This window comes from Oryza sativa, chromosome 1, assembly GCF_034140825.1.
Source record: "Oryza sativa Japonica Group chromosome 1, ASM3414082v1".
NCBI lineage: Eukaryota > Viridiplantae > Streptophyta > Magnoliopsida > Poales > Poaceae > Oryza > Oryza sativa.
In genome coordinates this window covers 34,400,975-34,425,371 of record NC_089035.1, presented here as the reverse complement: position 1 = coordinate 34,425,371, position 24,397 = coordinate 34,400,975, and the positions used below count along the sequence as shown (strand labels likewise).

The following is a 24,397-nucleotide window of genomic DNA, read 5'->3' as shown; positions in this document are numbered from 1 at the left end:
TAGAGATATTATTGAATCCAAGCACATCCAAGTACCTTCCTCTTTTTCACATTGTCAGCTCTGTTTCAGGTGATTGCAGTTGCAGAAATCACGATGTCACAGGAACGAGCACTGGACGAAGTTGTGTCCCCCTTTCTAATGCAATTATCAAAAGCAAGACTTCTTTTTCTAAAACTAGATGAGGACAGTTCATTTTTAGAGATTAAACATCTGTTTCAAAATATTGAGAAAGAAGCTTACGAAGTGGAGAATATACTACAGAGGGTATCAAGATGGGAAAATGAGATAATCGATGACTTTGGAGGGATAGCTCGGTACTTGGATGACATTGTAGAAGAAGAAAGTCACCTGAATTCAATATGTTTGAAGCTTCAAATTGTCAATGCTGAAATGTCCAACTTAAAAGATCGCATGAAACTTCCTCTTCATGTTCCTGTGATCAAGCCATCAGTTCCTCCACTTTTACCAGCATCTTCGCCAGCTAAATTGTTGCCAGCAAATGTTTCAGAGGAATGGAGAAGGCTGGAGATCGAAAGGAAAATCCTTGAAAACTCCACCATGTCTACCTTGCAGCTCAGTTATGATAATCTTGATCTGCAGCTCAAACTGTGCCTATTGTGCTTCTCTATCTTCCCAGAAAATTCTATCATCAGCAAGAGGGCCATGATCCATTGGTGGATAGGTGAGGGCTTAGTAGCAGCCACAAGAAATCAAACTGCGGAAGATGTTGGGAAGGATTGCTTTGACAAGCTTATTGCTAGGGATATGATTGAAGCTGTGCACGTGAAACGCAGTTGTAGCGTCAGTGAATGTAAGTTGCACCCTTGGATTCGCCGTATGTTGATTACTGTTGCAAGAAAAGCACAATTTTTTGAATTTGATTCGGAAGGCAATGCAACATGGGACTTTTCAGGAACTCACCGTGCTTGTCTAGTTGAAGAATATAAGCAAGAAATAGAAATATCACCGGTCAAAAACCAACCCAATACAGACGGCCTGCTCACAATATTTAATGTGAATGAGCGATACCTCCAGTTTGACAAGAGTTGGTTCTTGGATTTGAGGAAGATTGCGGTGCTCCAACTAGGTCGATGGCATAACTTGTATCGACACCATATCGAGGTTGACAGTACTGAATTTCTGGAAGGACTGCAGTTGTCCAAACAAATAAAATATCTCTGCCTACGGGGTATCTCCAGAATAACTGCGCTTCCTGCTTCTATTGGTGAACTCTCAAATCTCATGATCCTGGATCTTCATGCTTGTCATAATCTTGAGAGGCTGACTGAGAGCATCACCTCTCTTCAGATGCTCACCCACCTTGATGTGTCAGAATGCTACCTGCTAGAGGGCATGCCAAGGGGGATTGGTTTGCTTACAGAACTCCAAGTGCTGAAAGGGTTTGTTATTGGTGGTTCCACAAGCAATTATAATTGTCGAGTGGCGGAGTTGGTCAGATTGGAGAAACTGAACAAACTGAGCGTATATATTGGAAGTAAAGTTGCAGTGACAGGAGATGAACTGAATGAACTTGAGAACATCAAAGGCCTTCGTTCACTGACTATTACATGGGCTGTATCAGTGCTGTCGAAAGGAAAGGACCAACAAGCTTCTGTGGCAACGGCAATGTTAACTTCATTATCCCTTCCTCCAAATCTTAAAAAGCTAGACCTTCGTTGCTTCCCTGGAAAGAAGATACCAAGCTGGTTGAGTCCGAGTAAGCTACTGGGACTGAAGAAACTGTATTTTACAGGCGGAATGCTAAATACTTTTGGAGATGGGAGCACGTCAGAGATGTGGAAAGTTGAGATATTGCGCCTGAAATTCTTAGATGACTTAGAGGTGGAATGGACCCAATTGCATGAGGCATTCCCAAACCTGACCTTCCTGGAGGTCTTCAGGTGTAGCAAATTAGAATCTTTCCCCTGTGACAAGGATGGAGTGTGGATGAACTGTGATAAGCAGGAAGTCAGATAAGTAGAATGCAATGTTGAATCAAGTGAGTTTCCTTTCGCTGATCTTTCTTCTCGGTGTCACTCAATAGATTTCATGAAACACAAAGGAGCCGAAGCAATTCTTTAGCTTAACTACAGAATATTATGGCTGTATTTGAGCACTGAAGAGCAATTCCTTCATTTTGAATATTCAGTTCTGAAAATATATCATTTTTCGAATATTACAGTGAACCAGCAACTATCCTACTGTTTCATTGCCTATATCAAACTTCCACGGCTACCTATTCTTGCTAAGTTCCTGGCTAGAAGTTGAGGCGGGCGATGATAAACTCCTTGCAAAGATGTCTCCCAGTGTCTTGGCCGCTGACGGGAGCCCACCGCAGGTATCAATGATCTCATCTTTCATGTTGTTGACAGTGGTGACGTCAGCCGGCCGTCTTTCCTTGGAAAATGCATCCATGAAAATTGCCCAGCAGCTCTCGCCGTCGGCCAATGGCTGCACACGGTGCAAGCTGCTCTTCCCGACCATCGTCTCTGCCGCTTGCTCCAGCCGGCTGGTGACGACCACCACCCCGCCTCTCTCTTTGGGCAACCCGAAGGCGAGGCGCTCTCCCCACTCCTCGCCGGTGGGCGAGGCATTCCGGCGGCCTACCACGTCGGCGTACCAGCCGTCGACGTTCCAGACGTCGTCGAATACTACGAGGTACCTCTTCCCCTTGAGCTGCTCATGGACTGCAAACACCATCTCTCCCAGGCCGTTGCCACCATCCATGGACAAGATGACCTCCTCCTCGAGGCCGAGAGCCATGAGCATGCTCTGCAAGACTTCCTTTCTCACGTCCACTCCGGCGCAGGCGGTGCGCGACAGGCACACCCAGATCCTGGGGAAGAAGCGGCGCCTCGCCCGCGGGCTGTTGAACACGAGCTGCGCGAGCGCGGTCTTCCCGACGCCGCCCATGCCGACGATGCCGACGCCGGTAAGACCTCCGGCGCCGCACTCCGCCCCGAACGCCATGGATTCCAGCTCGGCGAGCTGCTGGTCGAACCCGTGGACGGTGCCCTCTTCGAGCCAGGAGGTGGTCCACCGGCTGAAGCCCGCGGCGGCGCTGTCCTCCTCCTCCAAGGCTGCGGCGTTGCCGCTGGAATCGCTCTCGACACACCGCAGAACGCGGCGCTTGACGGCGATCACCCTCGTCTTCACCCTGTTGGAACGCCACGCTTCGGACGGGGAGAAGCAGCCCGGCCGAGTGTTCGTCCGGCTGGCGAGCATGCGGCACTCGGCGAGCAGGTCGTTGAGCTCGTACAGGCACTGCCGGAGCTCATCGGCGTTGGTGGAAGAAATGGCGGCCTTCTCCAGTTCGGCCTTGACGTCGTAGAAGTGCGCGCGGAAAGGGAGCTCCGCTGCTGCCTCCTCCTCCGCAAGGCTATCCACGTACTTTCTTACAAGAAACTGGACAACTTCCACCGCCATCAATGGCTCTGGCCTCTCCAACTCACTAACAAAGAAAGGAGTTTAGCCAAATCAGTACAGTAGTACACACTACACACACACAGTATGCAAGACTGCAAGATGGTTGCATCAGCTTTGGGCTTTGCTACAAAGTCAGTCAACATTCGAGTCAATTTTGTTGGCATTGTTTCTCCTTTACGCGTTTTAAGCTTTCCATCTTGAAAAAAAAATGGCGTTGACCGGGGGAAGACCAGAGGTCAGTATCTCCGAGAGGATTAGGCAATGACCGGGGAGAAGCAACGCTGGAATCGTGCTACAGGCGGCAGAGTGGAAGGCGGAGATGGAGGGAACCATGGCAGGCATGGTGGCCTTGTGGAACGAGTGGGAAATCCGCGTGCTTGTGCTCTCCAGCCTCGCGCTGCAGGTGTTCCTCCTCTTCTCCGCCGTCATCCGCAAGCGCAACGTCTCCGCCGTGCTCGGCCTGCTCCTCTGGCTCGCCTACCTGCTCGCGGACTCCATCGCCATCTACGCGCTCGGCTACCTCTCCCAGACGCGCGTCCCCAGAGGCGTCGACGTGCGGTCCTTCCGCAACACCCACCGCATCCAAGCCTTCTGGGCGCCGTTCCTCCTCCTCCACCTCGGCGGCCAGGACACCATCACGGCCTTCTCCATCGAGGACAACGAGCTCTGGAAGCGCCACCTGCTCAGCTTGCTCTCCCAGGTACGAGCTTGAACCACGTGCATTCTGCTCTGCTGATTAACCATGCCGTCTCTCACGTTTTCAATGAACACCTCGTGTGCAAAACAGGTTGCCCTCGCTATGTACGTCTTCGCGAAGTCGCGCCCAGGCGCCGATATCCTTGCCCCCGCCGTGTTCATGTTCTTGAGTGGTATTCTCAAGTACGGCGAGAGGACATGGGCGCTGAAGTGCGCGAGCATGGACAACCTGCGGAGCGGCATGGTGACGACGCCTGACCCGGGTCCCAACTACGCCAAGTTCATGGAGGAGTACCGCTTCACGCGCGAGGCGGGACTCCAGGCGGAGATCGTCATTGAGCCGGAGCGACGGGGCGGCTGGGTCACCGCCGCGGCCATCGCCGAGGAGAGCGTGCCGTACACGACGATCATCACCGACGCGCGCCGCTTCTTCGTCACCTTCAAGCGCCTCTTCGTCAACCTCATCCTCAGCTTCCAGGACCGAACGCGGAGCCAGGCCACGTTCCTGCGGCTCACGCCGGAGCAAGCGTACAAGATCATCGAGATCGAGCTGTCGCTCATGTACGACACCCTGCACTCCAAGGCGGCGGTCATCCACACTTGGTACGGCCGCCTGTTCCGCTGTGTCACGCTCCTCTCGACGTCGGCGGCGTGCCTCCTCTTCAATCTGCTTGACAAGGATCGGTACGAGTCGCACGACACCCGCGTCGACATCTTCATCACCAACCTGTTGTTCGGTGGAGCACTCTGCTTGGAGGTTTACGCCATTGGTATGATGCTCATATCCTACTGGACGTACGCCGCTCTGCAAGGTTGCAACTGCCGCACGCTGAGCCATCTTCTGTTCAAAAGCATCAAGTATTTCCGGCCGGAAAGCCGGCCGAAGTGGTCCAATCTGATGGCCCAACACAACCTTATCAGCTATTGCCTCCATGACAGAGCAACGTTGCTCACCAAGGTCATCACCATGGTCGGGCTCAAAGGACATTGGGATAGTTGGATGCACATCCAGCACATAGACGTGTTACCCGAGCTGAAAACCTTGGTGTTCAGGGAGCTCAAGGACAAGGCGGTCAGCATCGTCGACAATGCCGAGAGCTACCGCAAGTTCAGCAACCACAGGGGCCAGTGGGCGCTGCAGTGCAAGGGCTACTACAAGGAGCTTGGCTGGAGCGTCGAGGTAGAGTTCGACGAGAGCATTCTCCTCTGGCACATCGCCACGGACCTCTGCTTCTACTACGACATCGACGGCAGTGACGGCGACGCCAAGCTCACCGAGTACGTTGGCATCAGCAGAGCGGTGTCAAACTACATGCTTTTCCTGCTCGTCGCGCGGCCGTTCATGCTGACGGCCGGCATCGGGCAGATCCGGTTCGGCGACACCTGCGCGGAGGCCAAGATCTTCTTCGAGCGGGAAATGGCGCTGCCGGACGAGCGAGCGGCGGCGGCGATGGTGCTCGAGGTGAACGCGGAGATCGCGCCGAGGGACGTGAAGGGAGACAGGAGCAAGTCGGTCCTGTTCGACGCGTGCCGGCTAGCCAAGTCGCTGCTGGAGCTGCAGCCCGGCAAGAGGTGGCGGCTGATCCGCGTGGTGTGGGTGGAGATCCTCTGCTACGCCGCGAGCAAGTGCCGGAGCAACTTCCATGCCAAGCAGCTGAGCAACGGCGGCGAGCTGCTCACTGTCGTCTGGTTCTTGATGGCGCATCTGGGGATGGGGGAGCAGTACAGGATAGAGGCTGGGCATGCAAGAGCTAAACTAATTGTAGAGAAGAACTGAGATAATCACCTTTCACCAAAGTCCAAAACGGTTGGTAGTATCAGACGATCAACCACTGCCACGGAATTTAATTCTCTTAAACATTGCTGCCAGTCCGCCATGAAATTTATCATTACATGTTTGGCCATAGATTTACCTGAGAAAAATAGCAATTCTACACACAGCGTATAAAGAAATTGAATCAACGATCCAAGTGCTAGATCTATGCCAAACAGTGGTAGGTGGGCCCCGGCGACTAACTAGAGGGAAAGACATGAAGCACACTATCCAAGTATCCAGCATCAGCTGGACAGGATCAACCAGCAGTGTGGCTCTCCACTACCAGCCTACTACCACACGGGCTGCAACCCCGCCCCAATATATTACTGCTACTACACTAGACGTACGTCCTTGTTCAAGTTGCTGCCAATTTTTCTCGCTATGTCCCAAACGCCCGATGCTGACCCCGGCCGTGACACCTTCACATGCGGCACTCTGTTCATGTGCCTCAATCTACGGGGCCTCTTCAAGAAGAAGCCAGAAGAGGTTGGCAAGAGCCGGCGGCAAAGCCAAGAACAAGATCAAGACCAAGCCGCCGCAGTCGATGCCGAGACAGAGCAAGAGCCCCAGTACGTGCCGGCGCCGGCGCCAATCCGGGCCGCGTCCTTCGAGAAGCTCGAGCGCTCCCCGCCCTATTCGGGCAGCAACATCGCCTTCGACCTCCTCGTGGAGCCGGAGCTAGGGGAGGACCGCGGCGCCCGGCAGGTCCTTGCGTACTGCCCGTCGCCGTGCTTCGACCTGCCGGCGGGGCTCATGATGAGGGCCGGCGAACGGTGCGACGCGCCTGGCACGGCGGGGTTCGTGCTCGATGGATGCCCGACGAAGGGCGCCCTGAAGAAGGTGGCGTCGTGCCTGCCGCCCGACGTCGCGGGCGGCGACGGCGAGGCGCGGCCGCCGCATCTCGTCAGGTTCTTGTCGACGTCGGGTTCTACCGCACCAGCGAACGGCGGGCTCCCGTGAGGCCCGTGATTTCCTCTTGGTGAGGCACGATTTGCACGAAACTCACGTCCAGGTTGCCAAGTTGGTCCATATGGGCTGGGTTTACGCATGTCTGTGGGCCTTTCATACGTCACCCAAAGGGAAAAGGAAGTCCTTCTCCTAGTTGATTTAGCCCATATTTCAGCTGGACTTGCAAATTTGCAAGCGTGTCTCTACTCTCTATACTCCATTAGGGATGGCAATCGGGCGCGACGGGCACGGGTAGTGCCTACCCATACCCATGCCCGTGAGATTATTTGTGCCCGTGGGTATACCCATTACTACATGACGGGTAAGGATGGTTGCCCATGCCCATTGCCCGCGGGCGCCTTATGCCCGCGGGCGTGCCCGTTTACCCGCCACAACAAAAGCAGTGGAACAAAAAGTCTACAAGCTACTAAGTTCGAATCGAACTTAAAACATCAAATATTCTCCACCTCGGTGTCGTGTCTCTCCTCTGGCGGCGATAGAGTAAGAGGAGAGAAATAATAAGGGAAATAAAAGGGAAACCGAAGAAAATAAAGAACTGGGCTTATGTATTCTAGTGGATTTTGCTCCTAGCCTACATGTAAGTTAGATTTCGCGGGTAAACGGGCAAAGCGGGCATGGGTAGTGATTACCCATACCCATGCCCATTTACCCATCGGGCATAGCTTTTGACCCAATAAGATACCCATGGGTATAAAATGGAGAACAAAACCAACCCTAATAGGGTTTTTACCCGCGGGTAAACGGGCAAACGGGCACAATTGCCATCCCTATACTCCATATCCCCAAGTCCCAGATGAGATACAGATCCCTTTGCTTGCGTGTTTCAAGCAAGTTTCTTGCATGCAAACACAATCACACAAGAAAAGCAGGCGACTTGGGGAAATTCACAATCCAACTTATTCACACATTCATGACCTACTAGATTTTGAACTTCCAGTAGAAGCGTATCTTCGATAATAAAGAATGTTTTTCCTGCGAATTGTGATAGCATCTTTTGGTGGGTATAGCTGAAGATATCTTTGAAGATAGTGTAATCCCTCGTGGGAACTAGAATAGAGTAGTCCTAATAGTTCTGTGAGTATTCCCCTTCAACCAAAAGAATTTTTTTTAACAAAAATCAATTTGCATTTGTATTTCTGCTAAAGGAACGAACCATGTCGTGGAGCCACACCAGTACTAAGGATCAGGCGGCGCCCCGGTGCAGAACGTCTTGGCCGTGCGCATCTTCATGTAAAAAGAAAAAAAAAACAGATTTGAAGGGAGAGATGTCCCTTCTCTAAATATTATTTAAGAAAAAATAGTGAGTGTGTTGGCGATTAAACACGGACCCTGGAATTGAAACCAAGTTTATAGACATGCATGTTCGCATTGAGATTCGTATTCCCTTGGAAACCACGTCGCCATTGTTGAATTGATCAATTGATTATCCAACCACAAGTTGCTACTGAACTTATAACACACACATGACAGACACACCAGCACCAGGTTACATCCATGATCCATCGATAGAAACTCACGCTTAATTTACACAACGTCAAAACCCGTCGATAGAAACTCACGCAGTCACGCTTAGTTGTACACAACAGCAGAACCCACGGGGCCACGACGATACTACCGGAGTTGAAGAGCTCTGCTCCGTCACAGGCTCACAGCCTCATCTCATGTCTCATGACGTCAGAGGCTCCGTGCGTCCACGCGCCGTAACTACCCGTGCGCTAGCTTCGGCGTGCTCGTGCCAGACGACGCGGACGCCGGCGACGACGGGAAGGAGAACGGGCCCGGCGCCGCGCCGTGTGGCCTGACTCGAGATGCCTGAGACCGGCTCCAGTGCGAGAACGAGAACGACGCCGACGCCGACGCCGACGCCTCGCGGAGCTTTGACGACGCCGACGACGTCCTGCCCGCCGCACCGGCGGAGACAGCGCGGGGAAGTGACGACGGCCACCGCGACGAGACACGGGGAGCGCTAGGCACCTCCTTCTTCGCCTTCGCCTTCGCCTTCTGCGCGCTTGTGGGCGCGGCGCTCATGGTGGCCGGCTGCACAGCTGCCCGCTTCTTCTTCAACAGTCGAGGGAGGTACAGGCACAAGGCGGTGCACTTGACGCCATCGGCGCCGGCCTCGCCACCGCCGTTGCCTGCTCTCCGTTGGGGCGTCGAGGACAGTGCAGATCTGGTGGGCTTCTCTGGCAATAGCCGGAGCGACGACATATGAGCGCGGCGGTTTGCAGAAGCCATTGGTCGGGGGGTGTTGCTCTCAGCGATATTGTGATCAGCCACAACAAGAAAGGATACGAATAGGCTTTTGTGCAATGTTTTGGTAAGAAATAATGCTTTATTTAGGTTGTGTGCTGTTTCAAATTCATATATTGAAATAATCCACATGGCACAAATCAATATAAACCTTTTCTTCTTTTGCCCCTTGCCTTTTTGTTAAGTTTTTTTTGTGATCCGCGTTAGCCCTAATCTTGCCATTAGCTAATTGTTTAGGCATTGGAGATCACCAGCTCTCTCTCGGGTCTGTATCGTCTGTCTCTGTAGCCAAAGACAAAGCTTGCCGTACAATCGTACATTGCTTTTATCCAGGCCAACCATGGAGCAATGAACTGCTGGTCTGCTGCAAGACTTGACGAACCGTAGTTACTAATTATCGGCCAACTAATTGATAAAACAATATGTTTACTCTGTACAAATAATCAACAAAAACAATCACAGGTGGCAAAGCAGGAAAAACTAAAACCTGAGCACACCAGTTCTCTTTTTACTGCCAACATCAAAGAATATATGTATCAAAATGACAACATCCAATCTGCATTCATCCATTCATCTAGAAATAAGAAAGCGACAAAAAATAGAAAAGAAAAAGAAAATCATTTGCCGATGCAGCAGCAAAATGATCCTATCACCGAATCAAACAAGCAAGTGACACAAGCAACTTCCTTTTTGTTTGATCTAGCATATCATGCCTCACGGCCTATCTTTTTTTAAGACTAATTTCGTTTTCTATCTGGACCTAGTCTATAGCGTTATTCACTTCGTCATGTGTTGTTAGTTGTTACTTGCTTCTTCTATAAGGCTATCGAAGCTGTGGCTTATACTATTTCGGTAAAAAAAAAATCCATTTTCGTTGAATAAGAGTAGCCTTTTGTTTATTGTGCGTTGCCGCTGGAGATTGTTTAATTGTTTTCTCTGTAGAGTAAATTCCCGATTCTATCAATTAATTTTGGGAATCGCTAAAAAACCGTCGCAAGGTTTTTGATAAAAAGAACTTTTAATGTAACTATAGTATATAATTGTAGTGTAACTATAATATAATTACACTATAGTTATATTGTAATTATAGAATAATTATATTATAACTATGTTATAAATATATTGTAATCTCTATATTAATTAGATATAAAGTTGCATATAATTTTTTATTACTACTCCCTCCGTTTTATATATTACAAGTCGTTTGATTTTTTTTTCTCGTAGTAAATTTTTTACGTTTGATTTTTTTTCTCGTAGTAAATTTTTTAAGTTTGATTAAGTTTATAGAAAAATATGGTAATATTTCCAATACAACATTAACATATTATGAAAATATATTTAATGTTAAATTTAATGAAACTAATTTGGTGTTATCAATGTTACTATTTTTTTTATAAACCTAATTAAACCTAAAGAACCCTGACTACAGGAAAAAAAGTCAAACGACTTATAATATAAAACAGATGGAATATAATAAAGTTATATTGTAGCTATATAATAGTTATAGTGAAAGCATATTACAAATAGACTTTTTTGGCGGAAATATTACAACTGTACTATAATTAGGTTTGAAAGTGTTCACTTAAAAAGCTTGCAGTAGTTCTTTACTTCGCTATGTGAGATCATGCCATGTAGCGGTCGATTGCACTACGGCAAACTTTGTCTTTGGCAACAACACCGTGTAAAATTAGGGATTTCATTGTCTACTTATTGACTCGCCACTCGCTACCAAAATTTAAATTTTAGATACTGCTATAGTTTTAAATTTAATTTTAAAATTTTTAATATTAAGAAAGATGTCTAAATGGATAGTCACATACAAAATTAGATTAAGATGAATATTCTCTATAGCAAAAAGATGGATAAAACATTAATACATTTTCTTTTATCCATAGCAAAGCACGAACATCTTGCTAGTTATGATAAAAAAAGGGCTCTATATAGAGAGATGTTATGAAGGATAACCGTTCGCCATATACTTCTAGAAGGGGTTTTTATTAAGAGTAGAGTTCATCACTGGTCCCTAAACTTGTACCGTTGTATCATCCCGGTCCCTAAACTCGCAAATCAACCGTTCAGGTCCTCAAACTTGTTCGACTGTGTCATCCCGGTCCCTAAACTTGCAGATCACTCGTTTAGGTCCTTCAACTTGTTCAGTTATGTCACTCCGGTCCCTAAACAGGACGGTCTAAAAACTTTATATCAAAAAATAATTCATAACTTTTTCATGTGAACACTAGCGAAGACAAACTTTATATCGAAATTGTAGCCCTCGACGTGACCTACAACTTTGTAGTTGAAAAGTTTTTGAATTAAAACTGTTTATGGTCCCAAAATATTGTTGCATGTTTATAGATTTTGAAATTTTAATTTTAAAATTACATTTTGGGACAGAAAATGACTTAAAATAAAAAAAATCCCAACTACAAAGTTGTAGATCGCGTCGAGGGCTACAAATTTGATATAAAGTTTATCTTCATTAGAGTTCACATGAAAAAGTTATGAATTATTTTAAAATATAAAGTCTTTAGACCCGTCCTATTTGACCAGGATGATATTCAAATCCAAGTTTAGGGACCGAGGTGACACAACTGAACAAATTGGAGGACCTAAACGAGTGATCTGTAAGTTTAGGGACCGGGATGATACAGTCGAACAAGTTTAAGGACCTGAACGGTCGATTTACGAGTTTAGGGACCAGGATGATACAACGGTACAAGTTTAGGGACCGGTGATGGACTTTACTCTTTTATTAATGTAAATGAAACTGTTTTCAGTATTTGTCTATATACACCAGCGATATACTCCTAGTGCCATGTAAACTGTAACATTGTTAGCCCGTTTAAAACAGAAATGTATACATTTCAAGTTGTCAAACGCAATATAACAAAAATAAAAGAAATTCAAAAACCAAAGGCGAACAGCGATATGAATGTCAAACACATCAGTGTATAGGCAATCGAGAAACTCATGCCTACTTCAACTCAAAGGCAAACCATTGACACCAAATGGCATGCGGAGGAGAGATTGTCAGGTCCTTGGTGATGACGGGTTCGACAGTTCAGGCGGTGCCGGGAAGCTAAAATCAAGTTCAGGCAGCTCGGGCATCGTGAACTTCTTCGGGCCCAGGCCGCGTCTGCCGTCGAAGAGGAACGCCGCCGTGACCGGCGACTCCGTGTCGACGTTGCTGCTCCTGAGCAGCTCCAGCGGCAGGTCAAAGTACGCGGACGGCTCCTGCTCCTGCTCCTGCTCCTCCTCTTCGCCGCCGGCGCGCTCGAACACGATGCTGGACGACGACGACGAGCTGTACTTGAACCTCTCCATGGATGCCCCCTTGGACGCCACGCTGGCCCGCGTCTCGGCCGTGCTCGCCCGGGCGCCCGGCTCGCTCAGGCTCATGGATTGCTGCTGCTGCATCGGCCGCCTCCTCGACAGCCCCGGCAGGGGAAGGCAGAGAGCGCCGCACCAGAAGCCGTCGCCGGCGAACCTATCCTGCCTCGCCCTCCGGTAGTTGATCGACGAGTTGCTCGAGATGTCGGTGACCGACGAGGCGACGCGGGATCGCCGGCCGGTGGCGGCGCCTCTGGCTGCATTTGATCCGTCCGCAGAGGCATGGGACCTCCGGTCCTGGTCCTCCTCATCATCGATACCTGCAGCTCCAGCTTCTTTCTTGAAGGACGCATGCTTCTCTCGAAATGAATCGTCTTCTTGAGAAAAACTCATGGCATCACCGTACCAGAAGTGAACTGCATGCACGAGATGTTCCGACTGCTTCCTGACAACTAAAACAGGATGATGGAATTGGCTACCATGGAATGGTGGAGAGCACATTCGGATGGAGGGCTGTCTGCCTCTTTGTCATGCCGTGCTGTGTCGGTGAGCTGGTTGACCTTCCACTTCATCAAATCTTCAGGCTTAGACCGCTGCACTGCACCCGCTGTTCTTTCTCTACACAGCTGTGGTCAGCTGCTGCCTTGTTATCATTGTTCGTGCTTGCTACTAAGCGGCATTCTGGCACGACTATGTTTCTTAAAAGGAAATGGTGAAGATGACACAACGAAAGGATGTCGACTATGTGTAAAGTGCTGGCATTTTCTGGCTTGTGGATATCTATGGATATAGTATAACCGCTTGAGCTTGATGCAGGATATGGGGAAAAAGCAAGGTTGAATTGAGAGTAAAGGCCAAAATACTTTGTACATTTTTCCCCTCTCTATTAATATATGAGGCAAAAGCTCTTGCCCTCCTTTCAAAAAAAAAAAAAAGAGTAAAGGCCAAAATATCTCAGGGAAAAAACTATTTTCAAGCCTTCTATTTTGGTAATATGCATTTCACGGATTTACTATCTTGTCAGTTGTCATATCACCACAGAAACTATTTCACATCTTCATTTCTTCACAATAATGAAGATTAAGCTGACTCAGATTTACAAAAGAAAATAAAAGGAGGAGGATATCTGCCTCGGGAAGCAAAGATGAGCAGGGCTGAACTACTGTAGAGAATTGTAGAAAAGAATCAACACGACTGATATTCCAATAATGACAGGAAAGGCAGTTAACAGATATAGAGCAGAATATCCCTGCAAAAAAATAATTAAAAAAAGGTGTGTTGTTAAAAGGATATGGCAAAAAAAAAAAGGTACAAGAGATCTGTTCAATTTTGATCAAATGTTTGCACCTAAAACCAATATTGTTGGCATATGTCAAAATCAACATCTTACCACTGCGGAGGGCACTTCAGTTTCATCATCTTCCTCCTCTTCATCATCCAAATCAGCAGCAGAATCCCAATCAATGTTAAGTCTTTTAGCAGCTGTCTCAGGATCAATGCCTGTATCTGTAGCCTTTGCATAGACAGATTTCCCAGGTTTACTCTTCTTTTTTGGAGCTTCCATCTGTACAAAAAATTAAAAATGAATTTAAACACAGTTTGACTAAACAGGTTGTTACAAAAAGACAATGAAAACATATGCATAGGAAAGTGACGAGCAATGCTCAGTGGTACACTTGTACTTTTGAAAGTGATGAAGGCTGACAAAACCATACAAATAATCAGTATGAGTCAAGCAGTTTGAAGACGCTGGTAGGCAAAACTATTGTTATGGTGGTATGGTAGCTGGAGAAAACTTATATGCATTTCTAAGAAGTCGATAAACTGAATTGTCAGTATTACCTCAAGATCTGGCCATTCAGTCATCTCCTTCGCAAGCAACTGAAGGGCAACACGGTTTTCTGGAATCCGGCCTTCATTAACCTGCAAGGCATATTATTAACTGACCGCTGAAGCAATATGTTGGGGCCAAACTAAGTATGGAATGAAGAAGGATGGTATGAAGATCATGTAAAAAGGTACTCACTTCACTTTATTTTGTTACATGAGTAATGGAATCCAGGCAAATTCATTTGGAAAAAAAAAAGTTAGAATGAATAAATTTTAAACGACTGTTTGATAATTATAGGTTCTAAAAACAAGTAATTCACAACAGGGAGGCAGCAGTTCTTGCGTGACACCAGCAAAGGCACAACAAATCTTTCAGATTTCCTTTATCATTCAAATGTCAACAATAGTGCTACAGTACAGAGGCAGTGTTTTTTACTGGTTATTTCAAATACTAGAGCATAGCATGTGACTGGTTAGTATACACTAAAATGTATGTCGGCTCCTCAAGTGAATGAAGATGCTAGTAGTTACCAAGAACGATATTCACAAAATGAAAGTGACAGAAGATTCACGTTCATTGATAGTGTACCTCAACCAAAGCATCAGCCAAATCATCCCTGGTGATTTCATCAGGATCCTCTATGCCGAGTAATCTCTTCCTTTCTATATCTCTAGGATCCTCAATCATGATAGTTAGCTTAACCTGTGATGCAGCAACGAAGCAGAACACCATAGTAAGTTATCATCGGGCATCGGCAATAACTCGACCAGGATTATCTTGACTGTCCAAAGACTGCTTACCTCGCCAAAGGTCATATCCCTGTTCTTCTGAAGAAGCTCAAGCACCTGCAACCGCAGCCGAAGTGCCGAACCAAACACCAAGTAAGCACGAACTCATCCCAAAAACATAAACCAAGCGAAAGGGGCCGTAACTAGAAGGCGCGTACCCTTTTGACCTGGCGGATATCCTCCAAGTCCTCGGGGCTCGCCTCCGGCTGCTCGGCGGAAGCCGCGATGTCGCCTGCGGCTCCATCGGAGGAAGCCGGCGGTTCGGAATCCCCTTCTCCCTCAGGAGCGACAGCTGTGTCTGACACTCCAGGTTCGTCCTGGCCGAGCGAGGCAGCTACGCGGCGGCGGCGGCGGCTGCTACGGGAATACGCCCGTGCGTTGGCTGTAGAAGGGAGGGGGAGGCCGCAGTGGCAGTGGGGCAGGGAGAGGAGAGAGCTAGGTCTCGTCGCGACGGCGAGGAGTGTGGGAGAGGCGGGGCGGCGGCGAAGTGGCGGGAGCGGAGGAGGCGGGGAGGGTGGTGAGAGCAGCGCCATTTTGGCTCCCCCCTATCTTGTTGGGTCCGGGGCATCTCCGCTCGCCCGCGGCCGCACGGTTTGCGAGGATGACGACGGTGCGGCACCTCTCGGCTCCCCTTGCGGGCCCCAGGCGGCAGTGAGCGCGCCGTTGCAGCTGTGTAAACAGTCGTGCAGTACACAAAGCCCTTGTCTCTTTGGTACTTCGAGATATATTCGCATGGGCTTGGCCCTTTTTGTTCATGACAGCCCGTTCTCAGCAAACAGGCCGGACTATGCTGTTTTTGCCCAACTCGGCCGACCGATCACAGCCTACTAGCCCAACTCGGCCTACCGATCAGAGCCTACTAGCCCTAGCGCCATTTGGAACTGAGCTCCCATGGGCTCCAGCCCATCCTCCCATTTCCAGGCCGTTTACACTTTGGAAAAAGTACACCGAAGGTCCCTCAACTTGTCATCGAGTTACAAAATCGTCCCAAAACCGGATATAACACGTCCCCAGACTTACAAAACCAATACCAATGGTCCCTCGGTGGTTTTGAAACCGGTTTTGTCCGACGTTGCTGCTGAGTCAGCGCGGGATCCACGTGGCCCCCACATGTCAGCTTGTCCATGTCAGCTCCTCTCTTGTGCAGGTTGCGCCACGAAGCCAAGGCCCAACGCCGCTCCGCCACCCGAGTCTCCCTCCTCCCTCGACGGGGAGCGGCCTCGGCACGGCGGCGGCTGTACTGCGCCCCCGTTGGCGACAGCGGCGAAGTCTCCGCCCCTCTAGCCGCCGAGGGGTAGGAGCAAGCGGCGAAGGAGGAGGAGGCCGGTGACTTCAACGAGTGGAGAGGAGGCTGGCAGTGCGAGGCGGGACATGAGGAGAACGTCGGCGGCCGGTGACGGGCGACGCGGCAGCGGAGACGAGGCAGCAGCGCACCGCACCGCGGCGGGGTCGAGCGAGCCGTGGCGTCAAGGTGGAGCAGTTGGGTGCGGGCGGCGGCCGATGGGGGAGCAGCCGGGCACGGGCAGTGGGTGCGGGCGCCGGGGGAGGAGCGGCGCGCGCGTGGCGGGGGAAGCCTTCCACCATTGTAAGATTCATCGCTGCATTGAGAAGCAATAGCTTGAATATGACTTACTGTTGCCATAGCCGTCTGAAGAAACTGAACAAAGATCACATTTCATTGCAGCTGTCATCGTCTCCTGGCACATTCAGGATTTCAGGTTGGAAGTTGGAACAGAGTTTCTGCAACTTGTACTTGATGGATTGCCACTTGACTGGGAACTGAACAATCGAATAAGCCATTGATGCTGAAGCTGATGCCTTCAAAAATTGCAGCTTCTCACTGCATTCTGCTACCTCCATTCCTGCACTCCTGTTGGGATCAAAACTGGTTCTTGGAGTTGGAGACATGGAATTGAAGATATGCAGATAGTAGTTTTTCTGTTTAGCAAATGACAATGATAAGGTTCTTATAGTTCTAGTGGTCTGCAATGTATATGCCAAGCCCAGCTGGCCTGGCAGATGAATGGATCAGTTGGTGAATCCATTTGATCTGTCTTTTTGCTGCCTCCGTTTGGTTTCTTCTATTGGAATTTTGCACTGCTCTGCCTGCCCGTGGCGGGGGAAGGAGCGGCGCGCGGGCGCAGGCTGTACTTTTTCCTCCTCGCTGCGCGATGCCGCCGCAGCGCTGCACGACTTCCTCCGCGACGTCTAGGCGCTGCCGTCGTCCGACCCCGCTGCACCGCTGGGCCTCCCCAACCTAAGGAAGGGGGTCCACTCGCTCCCCGCCGCCGTGGTTCCTCTCCCCGTCGACGCGGCGGCCATCAAACAGGTTGACGACGACGGCGGCGACTGCCACACACATTTTCCCTCGGACGACAACGACGACGAGGGCTACTCTGATGGTGGTGGTGGGCACATCCCTTTCCCGTCCGACGACGACGCCGAGCCGCATCCCCGACGCCCCGCCGCGGCTCCGGCGCTGCACGCCGCCACCGCTCCCCGGCTCCTACTACGGCGGCGCGGCGCCGCCGTCGCCGTCGCCGCCGCATCGCCGGCCGCCCGTCGAACCTCCTCGCCCCGGCGACCTCCTCCCCGCCGCCGGCTGCCCTGCCCAGAAAGAAGAGTGAGAGAGGAGGAGGAGGGGAGAGACGAGGGGAAAAAAAGACCCTCCTGACGTGGACAAGCTGACATGCGGGGTCCACGTGAGTCCCACGCTGATTGCACTTGTTTGCACTGGTTTTGTAAGTTGGGGGATTGTTGACGAAAAACACGAGGCCTGGGAGATCTGCTTAACTCCAGTGCAGGTCTAAAGCTCGCCTTCGGGTGTGTTAGCGTGCCAGTTGATTTGATCCTGCAATCAACAAGAAATAGAGACAAATAAACCGCGGTTAAACCTATAAACGATAGCCGATCGGCTAGGTGCCGATGACATATCATATATCTCTGAGCCGATGTCATATGTAAATCGATCGGCAATTGCAAATAGATAATAAAGAACCAAATCTATTCGATCGGCTGTAGATATTAACAGCATATAATTCTTATATCGATATATACTTAAATCAAGTGATTGGGATAGATCGGTCGCCATGCCAAGACAGTATAAATTACTTATATCGAAATATATATTAATAACAGGACTATATATGTTCATAGCATAGACGATCAGATAGATCTAGCATGTATCGGCTAATACTCCGATATGACTCTATGTTAAGATGTTAAAACAAGCAGAATATACTAAACAAAAGCTTAATATACTTAGATGTACCAATATCTTGACATAAAGGGCAGATCTAACGTGTCAACGAAGCATATAGAGAAAATATAGTTAAATCAGATAAGATCGGCTGAAACTCCGATGCTACCTTAATCGGCAACCAGAAAGCAGGCTAGAGATTGATATTCTAAACACGACTTAATAGATCAAACTCAACTGATGCAGCATTAAGTATGAAAACAAGAACAATATCTAGACAATCAAGCCGCTGGAAGTTTCATAGAGTGGTAGATATCTTATATAATCTAAACCAACATCGATATCTAACCTAATCGGCTGCCTTCTATTAACAGATGTTAGCCGATTGTGGGTTAGATGGCGATATTGCTAGAGATTATGTAAGATATATGATAGCTCGACGAATTACATAAACAAGATTAGAGTATCATAAAGATGGAAGCACTAATCCCGAGAACGCAAGCCGTCATAACAAGTTTTACCTCTCGTTGAAGATCGAAACCGATGCAGCTCAACCCGAGAGTAAGAACTCGTCGAAATAAAACAAAAGCAAAAGGGTGGCGATGCGCCGAAATTGTATTGAACGTGTGTGTTAATTGATTACATGGGGTTCGGGGTCTATTTATACCCGAAAATTACAAACTATGTCCATATCGGACACGACTCTTATCTCTAACAAACTCTAAGATACCATAAGTCTTTGCGGCGGACTTTTGCCCAAACATATCTCTAAGGAAATTACATAAAATGTCCTAATTAATAGGTACAATTATCTTCTCAGGACTCTATCCATGCATGGCAATTATCTTGAAACACATCAATTCAACCCGATGTCGTACACCAAGTCGTATTGCCGGAATCGGCTATATCACTTAACCCAGTCTGACTTGGATTTAGCCAATCCAATCGTAGCTGATCCGAACTCCAGCCGATTCTTGCTCTGTTCTCGAATCGATCTCCGCCTTCGACTCCACTTCGATCTAATTCTCTTTTCCAATGCTGATATTACCAAATTTGGTTGTTACCAGGGATGCGTTGTATCCAATTTTACGGTTAGGGGACGATTTTGTAACTCGATGACAAGTTGAGCGACCTTCCGTGTACTTTTTCCTTGCTCTTTTTCTCCTGCGCAACGTTGAGGGCCTCCACGCTCTCTAAGACTGCATTATTTGCTTGATGTTGGAAAAAATGCAGAACTAATTTTTTCGACCCATCTCCCTCGTTTTTCACGTGCACGCTTTTCAAACTGCTAAATGGTGTGTTTTTGCAAAAAGTTTCTAAACGAAAGTTGCTTAAAAAATTTAAATTAATCCATTTTTGAAAAAAAAAATTAGCTAATACTTAATTAATCACGTACTAATGGACCGCTCCGTTTTCCGTGCGGGAAGCCCCACTAACCGAAGACAGTCTTAGGCCCTCTTTGTTAAGGCTTATAAGCCAACTTATAAGTCGAAAAGTCTAATCCTAAACAAATAAGTAGCTTTTCCGTTTGGCTTTTTTAAAGCTATTAGCCACTCTAACACAGTGGCGTAGCAAGGAATTTTTCGTTGGGTAGTCCTATTTTCCATGATGGAGGATGAAAAAAATTTAGGTGTGGCCAAGTACCCTGTAGATAGCAAATATAATGATGCAAAAACAAATTATATACTACGAAATTTACAAAATTTGTCCTTGTCGAGCCTACTTATGCTACAATTTTTAATATCACCATACAATATAATATGCATTTACAAAATTGTTAAAGACCACCTAATTCAAATAAATCATCGTAACATAAGACACCATGATAAAAAAAAAAGACAGCTAGCTCCAATCTAATCGTATAAACAAACACAAAAGTAACGAGTTGACAAAACTTGACAAAAATGCAATAATAAATACTTAACACTCTAGAGTTGTCAGGCTAACTAACAAGTTTAAAAAGCATGATATATTAGTATGTATAGTTCGTTTTGCAAATGATCATAAATTTTGATAGTAGGGATTAAGGTCTCTAGGCTAAAATATAGGGTAGTCCTGTGCCCATATGGACTATAAGCTAGCTATGCCACTGCTCTAACACTATTAAGTCAAAAGTTAAGATGAAGAAGCTTTTTTTGGCTTATGTGGGGTAGATATATGAATCAACCACTAAGTTAACTTAGAACATTAAATCCACCGGCTTATAAATCATATAAGCCAATAAACTGACTTGTAAGTCTAGGCCAATAGGGCCTTAGTGCTCCTCCGCTTCGTAAGTTCGTAGTCCGACGCTGGATGGTGTGCTTCACTGAACTGAACTATTGAAGAGTGAAGAAAGGCAACAAAGGACAACGTATGCTCACGACGTAGACGATGATCTAGGTTTTTGGACGGATTTAGGGACGTACTGTTTGGTTTCCATATCCAACTTGCCACGTCTAAGATTAGCTATACCATAACTTTTTAGACAATCATTTGGTTCATTGATACAGCTATAACTCACCACATCTTTCAATTGCAGGGTCACACGTAGTAATAAGATGTGATACATTTCTAGTACAACGTATGTCCAGATTCGTTGTACAATGATGTGTCATGTCGTAGTACGAGGTTAAGTTTTTTTAGACGGATGGAGTAGTTGATACCTCTCGCTTTGCTGTGAGATATGTGAATGAATGTATGCTATACATTATAGAAATGGTGGATGTATGTGTTTAATTAATGTGAAAATTATGTGGAGATAATGATTTTATATTGTTTGTATATTGAGTTCTAAGAATACGACAAAATTATAAATATTATGTTATCTTTGCATGATATTTAAAATAAAACTAGTGCATGATGTGACACAATTACATACTGAAATTTAGAAGTTAGTGGCCGAGTATCAATTTTATACTAAGATAGGATATCCTCAATTGTAGTACGATCGTGTCTGGTCTTGTAGAATAAAACTGTACTTATTGCTCCCAGAAGTATTAGAACAACGCCTTGGAGTACAATCCGGAGAGTGAACAAGATCAGAAACCAACAACACAGAATGCAATTAAGAACTCCCTTCATAAAAAAAATTAATCTAAAAGGGGATGTGACACTACTAGTACAACGAATTTGGATAAAGGATTATGCGGATTCGTTGTAATAGGAGGGGACCCATCCGAGACAGGGATGGTAATGGGTCAAGCTCCATATATATGCTCTTTCATGACCCTACTTAACCATCAAATATTTTTAGGCAAAAGATGTATAAAAAGCAAGTCCAAACCATTTTGAACCCAGCCCTTAAATTTTCGAGTGTAAAATGTTGGGTCCATCATTACCACCCCCACTGCTAGGTTAAGTTTTTTTTTAATGGAGCGAGAACACCTCTAAAAAGAAGCCAAGAAGCCAGTCACTGGTGGAGAAGTGCTTTTTAGTCCCGGTTCGTAACCCCCTATAGTTCCGGTTTTCAAACCGAGACCACCAATTCAGGACTAAAGATCGCTATCTTTAATCCCGGATGAAATAACCGGGAGTAAAGATCGATCTTTAGTACCAACCGGGACCCGGGACTAAAGATCCCTCTCTTGAGTGGGACTAAAGAAACGATAGGGGCAGTCGCTGTTGGTCCATTTTCTTTTTATTTTCTCCCAAATCGAGTTGGATGTATATACCCAAATCAAACACCAAATCTCCAAATCCCCAAATATGAGTGCCATTCATATACCCAAATCCCCAAATCAATGTAACATCCTAAATTATTCACATCACAAATACAAATCCTAAATCTTACAAACCATCACAAATCTTAAACAAATTACACACAAATCAAATGCATCATAGATCGATTATACATCTCAGAACGATGCAATGAATCAAAAATTTGTAATAAAAGAAATTATACATCTCTCAAATCACAAATTATTAAAAAAAACGAAGAGAACCAACGCCGCCGCTTGCCATGGCCGCGCGCGCTTCTCCGCCGGCAGTGTCGGCCGCTGCCGCGCGCGCTGCCCCGCCGGCAGCGCCACCCGCCGCCACGCGCTGCCCTGCCGCCTGCCGCGTCGCGAGCGGCCTCGCCGCCCGCCGCCCGCCAGTTCTCTAGCCGTCGGATGTGAGGAGGAGAGGGGAGGAGGAGGAAGGGGAGGAGGGGGGAGGAGAAAGAGGAGGAAGGGGAGGAGAGGAAGGAGCTAGATCTAAGGAGGAGGAGGATCTGATGAGGAGGGGTCTGAGACTTAACCGATTAGATGTGGGAGAGAAATATTTACTCCCGGTTGGAGTTTTCAACCGGGATCTTTAGTCCCGGTTAGTGTTATCAACCGGGACTAAAGTTGTAATCTTTAGTCCTAGTTGGTAGTATCAACCGGGACTAAAGATCCTCGGCCCCCTGACATACCTCTGACAAGCTATGAACCGGGACTAAAGATGACACCAACCCGGACTAAAGATCAAAATTTTTATAACCGGGAGTAAAAACAATATTTAGTCCCGGTTCTTTTTGGAACCGGGACTATTGTTGATTTTGCCAGACCGACCAAAGATGGTTTCTTCACCAGTGAGCGTTGATTGTATGAGCACTGTAGGTCATTCCCAACCCAAGACACTAGATATAGTTTACATAAACTCCACATCATCAAGAAACTAGTACTATCATAAAGGAACTAGTAATAGACACTAATTTTCCAATGTAAACACCACTATTCTATACTGAAATTTAATGCTACTTATCTCACATGATATTTTGGATATTGTGTAGAAACAATGTCTCATGTAAGACATGATTTCCTTTTGTTTCTTCATTTATTCACTTGCCACATCATTTTTTATTATAGGTGGCAGCTTATTTAATACTTCCTCCATATTTTAATGTATGACGCCATTGACTTTTAATCCAACGTTTGACCATTCGTCTTATTTAAAAAAAATTATGTAATTATCATTTATTTTATTATGACTTGATTCATCATTAAATGTTTTTTAAACATGATATAAATATTTTTATATTTGCAAAAAAAATTTGAATAAAGCGAATGGTCAAACGTTGGTTAAAAATTCAACAGCATCATACATTAAAATAAAATACATCATACATTAAAATAAAATACAGAGGGATTACTATTAACATCATCCTATTTATTATTTATTAGGTTGGGAATAGCCTTAATCTGCGCCTACCGTATCTTAAGGTTGCAGACCTTCTGATTCGTCAATTAATAATCTCTCTCTCTCTCTCTCTGTTGTTTACCGCTGCCGCAGGGCAATGAATGCATTGGCGGACTTGTCGCAGTCGCTGGAAGGGGAACCTAGCGCTAAGGTGTGGGACAAACCGAAAAGTTCACACTAAGCGAGTGATGATAAGGAGCACAATGTGTAGGAGTATTTGAGATTTTGAGACAAGTGTGACATAAAGCCAAATGCAGGAGTGTCTGCTGGATGGGATGCTGAGATACCGCACTATCCGCTATTCCACTCGTGGTCATTGCAAACTACTGGGAATTAGAAAATTCACCATAATGGATTGAGCATCATAAGCCTGGAATCGCTTCTATAATGGTGTAGCTAAAGTTTTGGCGCATGCACATGATGTGCAGGATACTCAGAGCAGCTCCTAAATCGATTTTAGTGCATAAAAATGAACCATACTACACTGTAGCAGTAGTACGTCAGAGGAAAAAAATGGAATCTAAATTATGGTCGAACCAACCGAGTAAAGAATTGTTTGTTGCCCTGTAGCTGTTGGTACATGCAAGTAGAGCAAAACTAAGGACATGTTTAGTTCACACCAAATTTCCCCCAAAACTCCCAACTTTTCATCACATCACATCACATTCAAAACTTTCCTACTCACATAAACTCCCAACTTTTTTTTTCAAACTACCAACTTTTCCTAAACTTCTCCCTAATTTTACAAACTAAACACAGCCTAAATGATTGGGTTTTTTTTAACATGGTCCCCATGATTAGTTTTTTTTAAAACATAGTACAAACACATACGCTCGCAACGTGCGTACAGTTAATAGACTTATCAAACCAAACATTAATTTATTCGTCTTCCGTAGACTGCAATAGTCGATCCAACACTAGAGCTGCTCTCATGTCCATGTGCAAGCGAT

The 24,397-nt window shown here is 46.8% G+C and overlaps 5 protein-coding genes and 1 long non-coding RNA gene across 6 annotated transcripts; 3 read left to right on the top strand and 3 right to left on the bottom strand.

Annotated features, from left to right (window-relative positions):
- Nucleotides 1-735: 735 nt before the first annotated feature.
- On the bottom strand, nucleotides 736-3,628 carry LOC107275438 (probable disease resistance protein At5g45440). Its single transcript, XM_015784009.2, has one exon. It carries the CDS (start codon nucleotides 3,424-3,426, stop codon nucleotides 2,233-2,235), a length of 1,194 nt encoding a protein of 397 aa, XP_015639495.1. The 5' UTR covers nucleotides 3,427-3,628; the 3' UTR covers nucleotides 736-2,232.
- A 67-nt stretch (nucleotides 3,629-3,695) lies between these two features.
- LOC4327628 (uncharacterized) lies at nucleotides 3,696-6,084 on the top strand. Its single transcript, XM_015762390.3, has 2 exons — nucleotides 3,696-4,126; nucleotides 4,214-6,084. Exons 1-2 carry the CDS (start codon nucleotides 3,746-3,748, stop codon nucleotides 5,897-5,899), a joined length of 2,067 nt encoding a protein of 688 aa, XP_015617876.1. The 5' UTR covers nucleotides 3,696-3,745; the 3' UTR covers nucleotides 5,900-6,084.
- Nucleotides 5,961-7,061, top strand: LOC112937316 (uncharacterized). The gene has a single exon (XM_026021786.2). It carries the CDS (start codon nucleotides 6,320-6,322, stop codon nucleotides 6,896-6,898), a length of 579 nt encoding a protein of 192 aa, XP_025877571.1. The 5' UTR covers nucleotides 5,961-6,319; the 3' UTR covers nucleotides 6,899-7,061.
- A 4,821-nt stretch (nucleotides 7,062-11,882) lies between these two features.
- On the bottom strand, nucleotides 11,883-12,988 carry LOC107277832 (uncharacterized). The gene has a single exon (XM_015768479.3). It carries the CDS (start codon nucleotides 12,986-12,988, stop codon nucleotides 12,188-12,190), a length of 801 nt encoding a protein of 266 aa, XP_015623965.1. The 3' UTR covers nucleotides 11,883-12,187.
- A 453-nt stretch (nucleotides 12,989-13,441) lies between these two features.
- Nucleotides 13,442-15,677, bottom strand: LOC4327627 (protein CHLOROPLAST ENHANCING STRESS TOLERANCE, chloroplastic-like). Its single transcript, NM_001409223.1, has 6 exons — nucleotides 15,265-15,677; nucleotides 15,119-15,163; nucleotides 14,907-15,020; nucleotides 14,330-14,410; nucleotides 13,878-14,051; nucleotides 13,442-13,736 (listed from the first exon to the last, which is right to left on the bottom strand). The coding sequence occupies exons 1-6, from the start codon at nucleotides 15,637-15,639 to the stop codon at nucleotides 13,647-13,649; spliced, it is 879 nt and encodes a 292-aa protein (NP_001396152.1). The 5' UTR covers nucleotides 15,640-15,677; the 3' UTR covers nucleotides 13,442-13,646.
- Nucleotides 15,678-16,295: 618 nt separating this feature from the next.
- Nucleotides 16,296-17,148, top strand: LOC136353476 (uncharacterized). Its single transcript, XR_010736837.1, has 2 exons — nucleotides 16,296-16,691; nucleotides 16,791-17,148. It is a non-coding gene; the product is annotated as an uncharacterized lncRNA (long non-coding RNA).
- The last annotated feature ends 7,249 nt before the right edge of the window (nucleotides 17,149-24,397 follow it).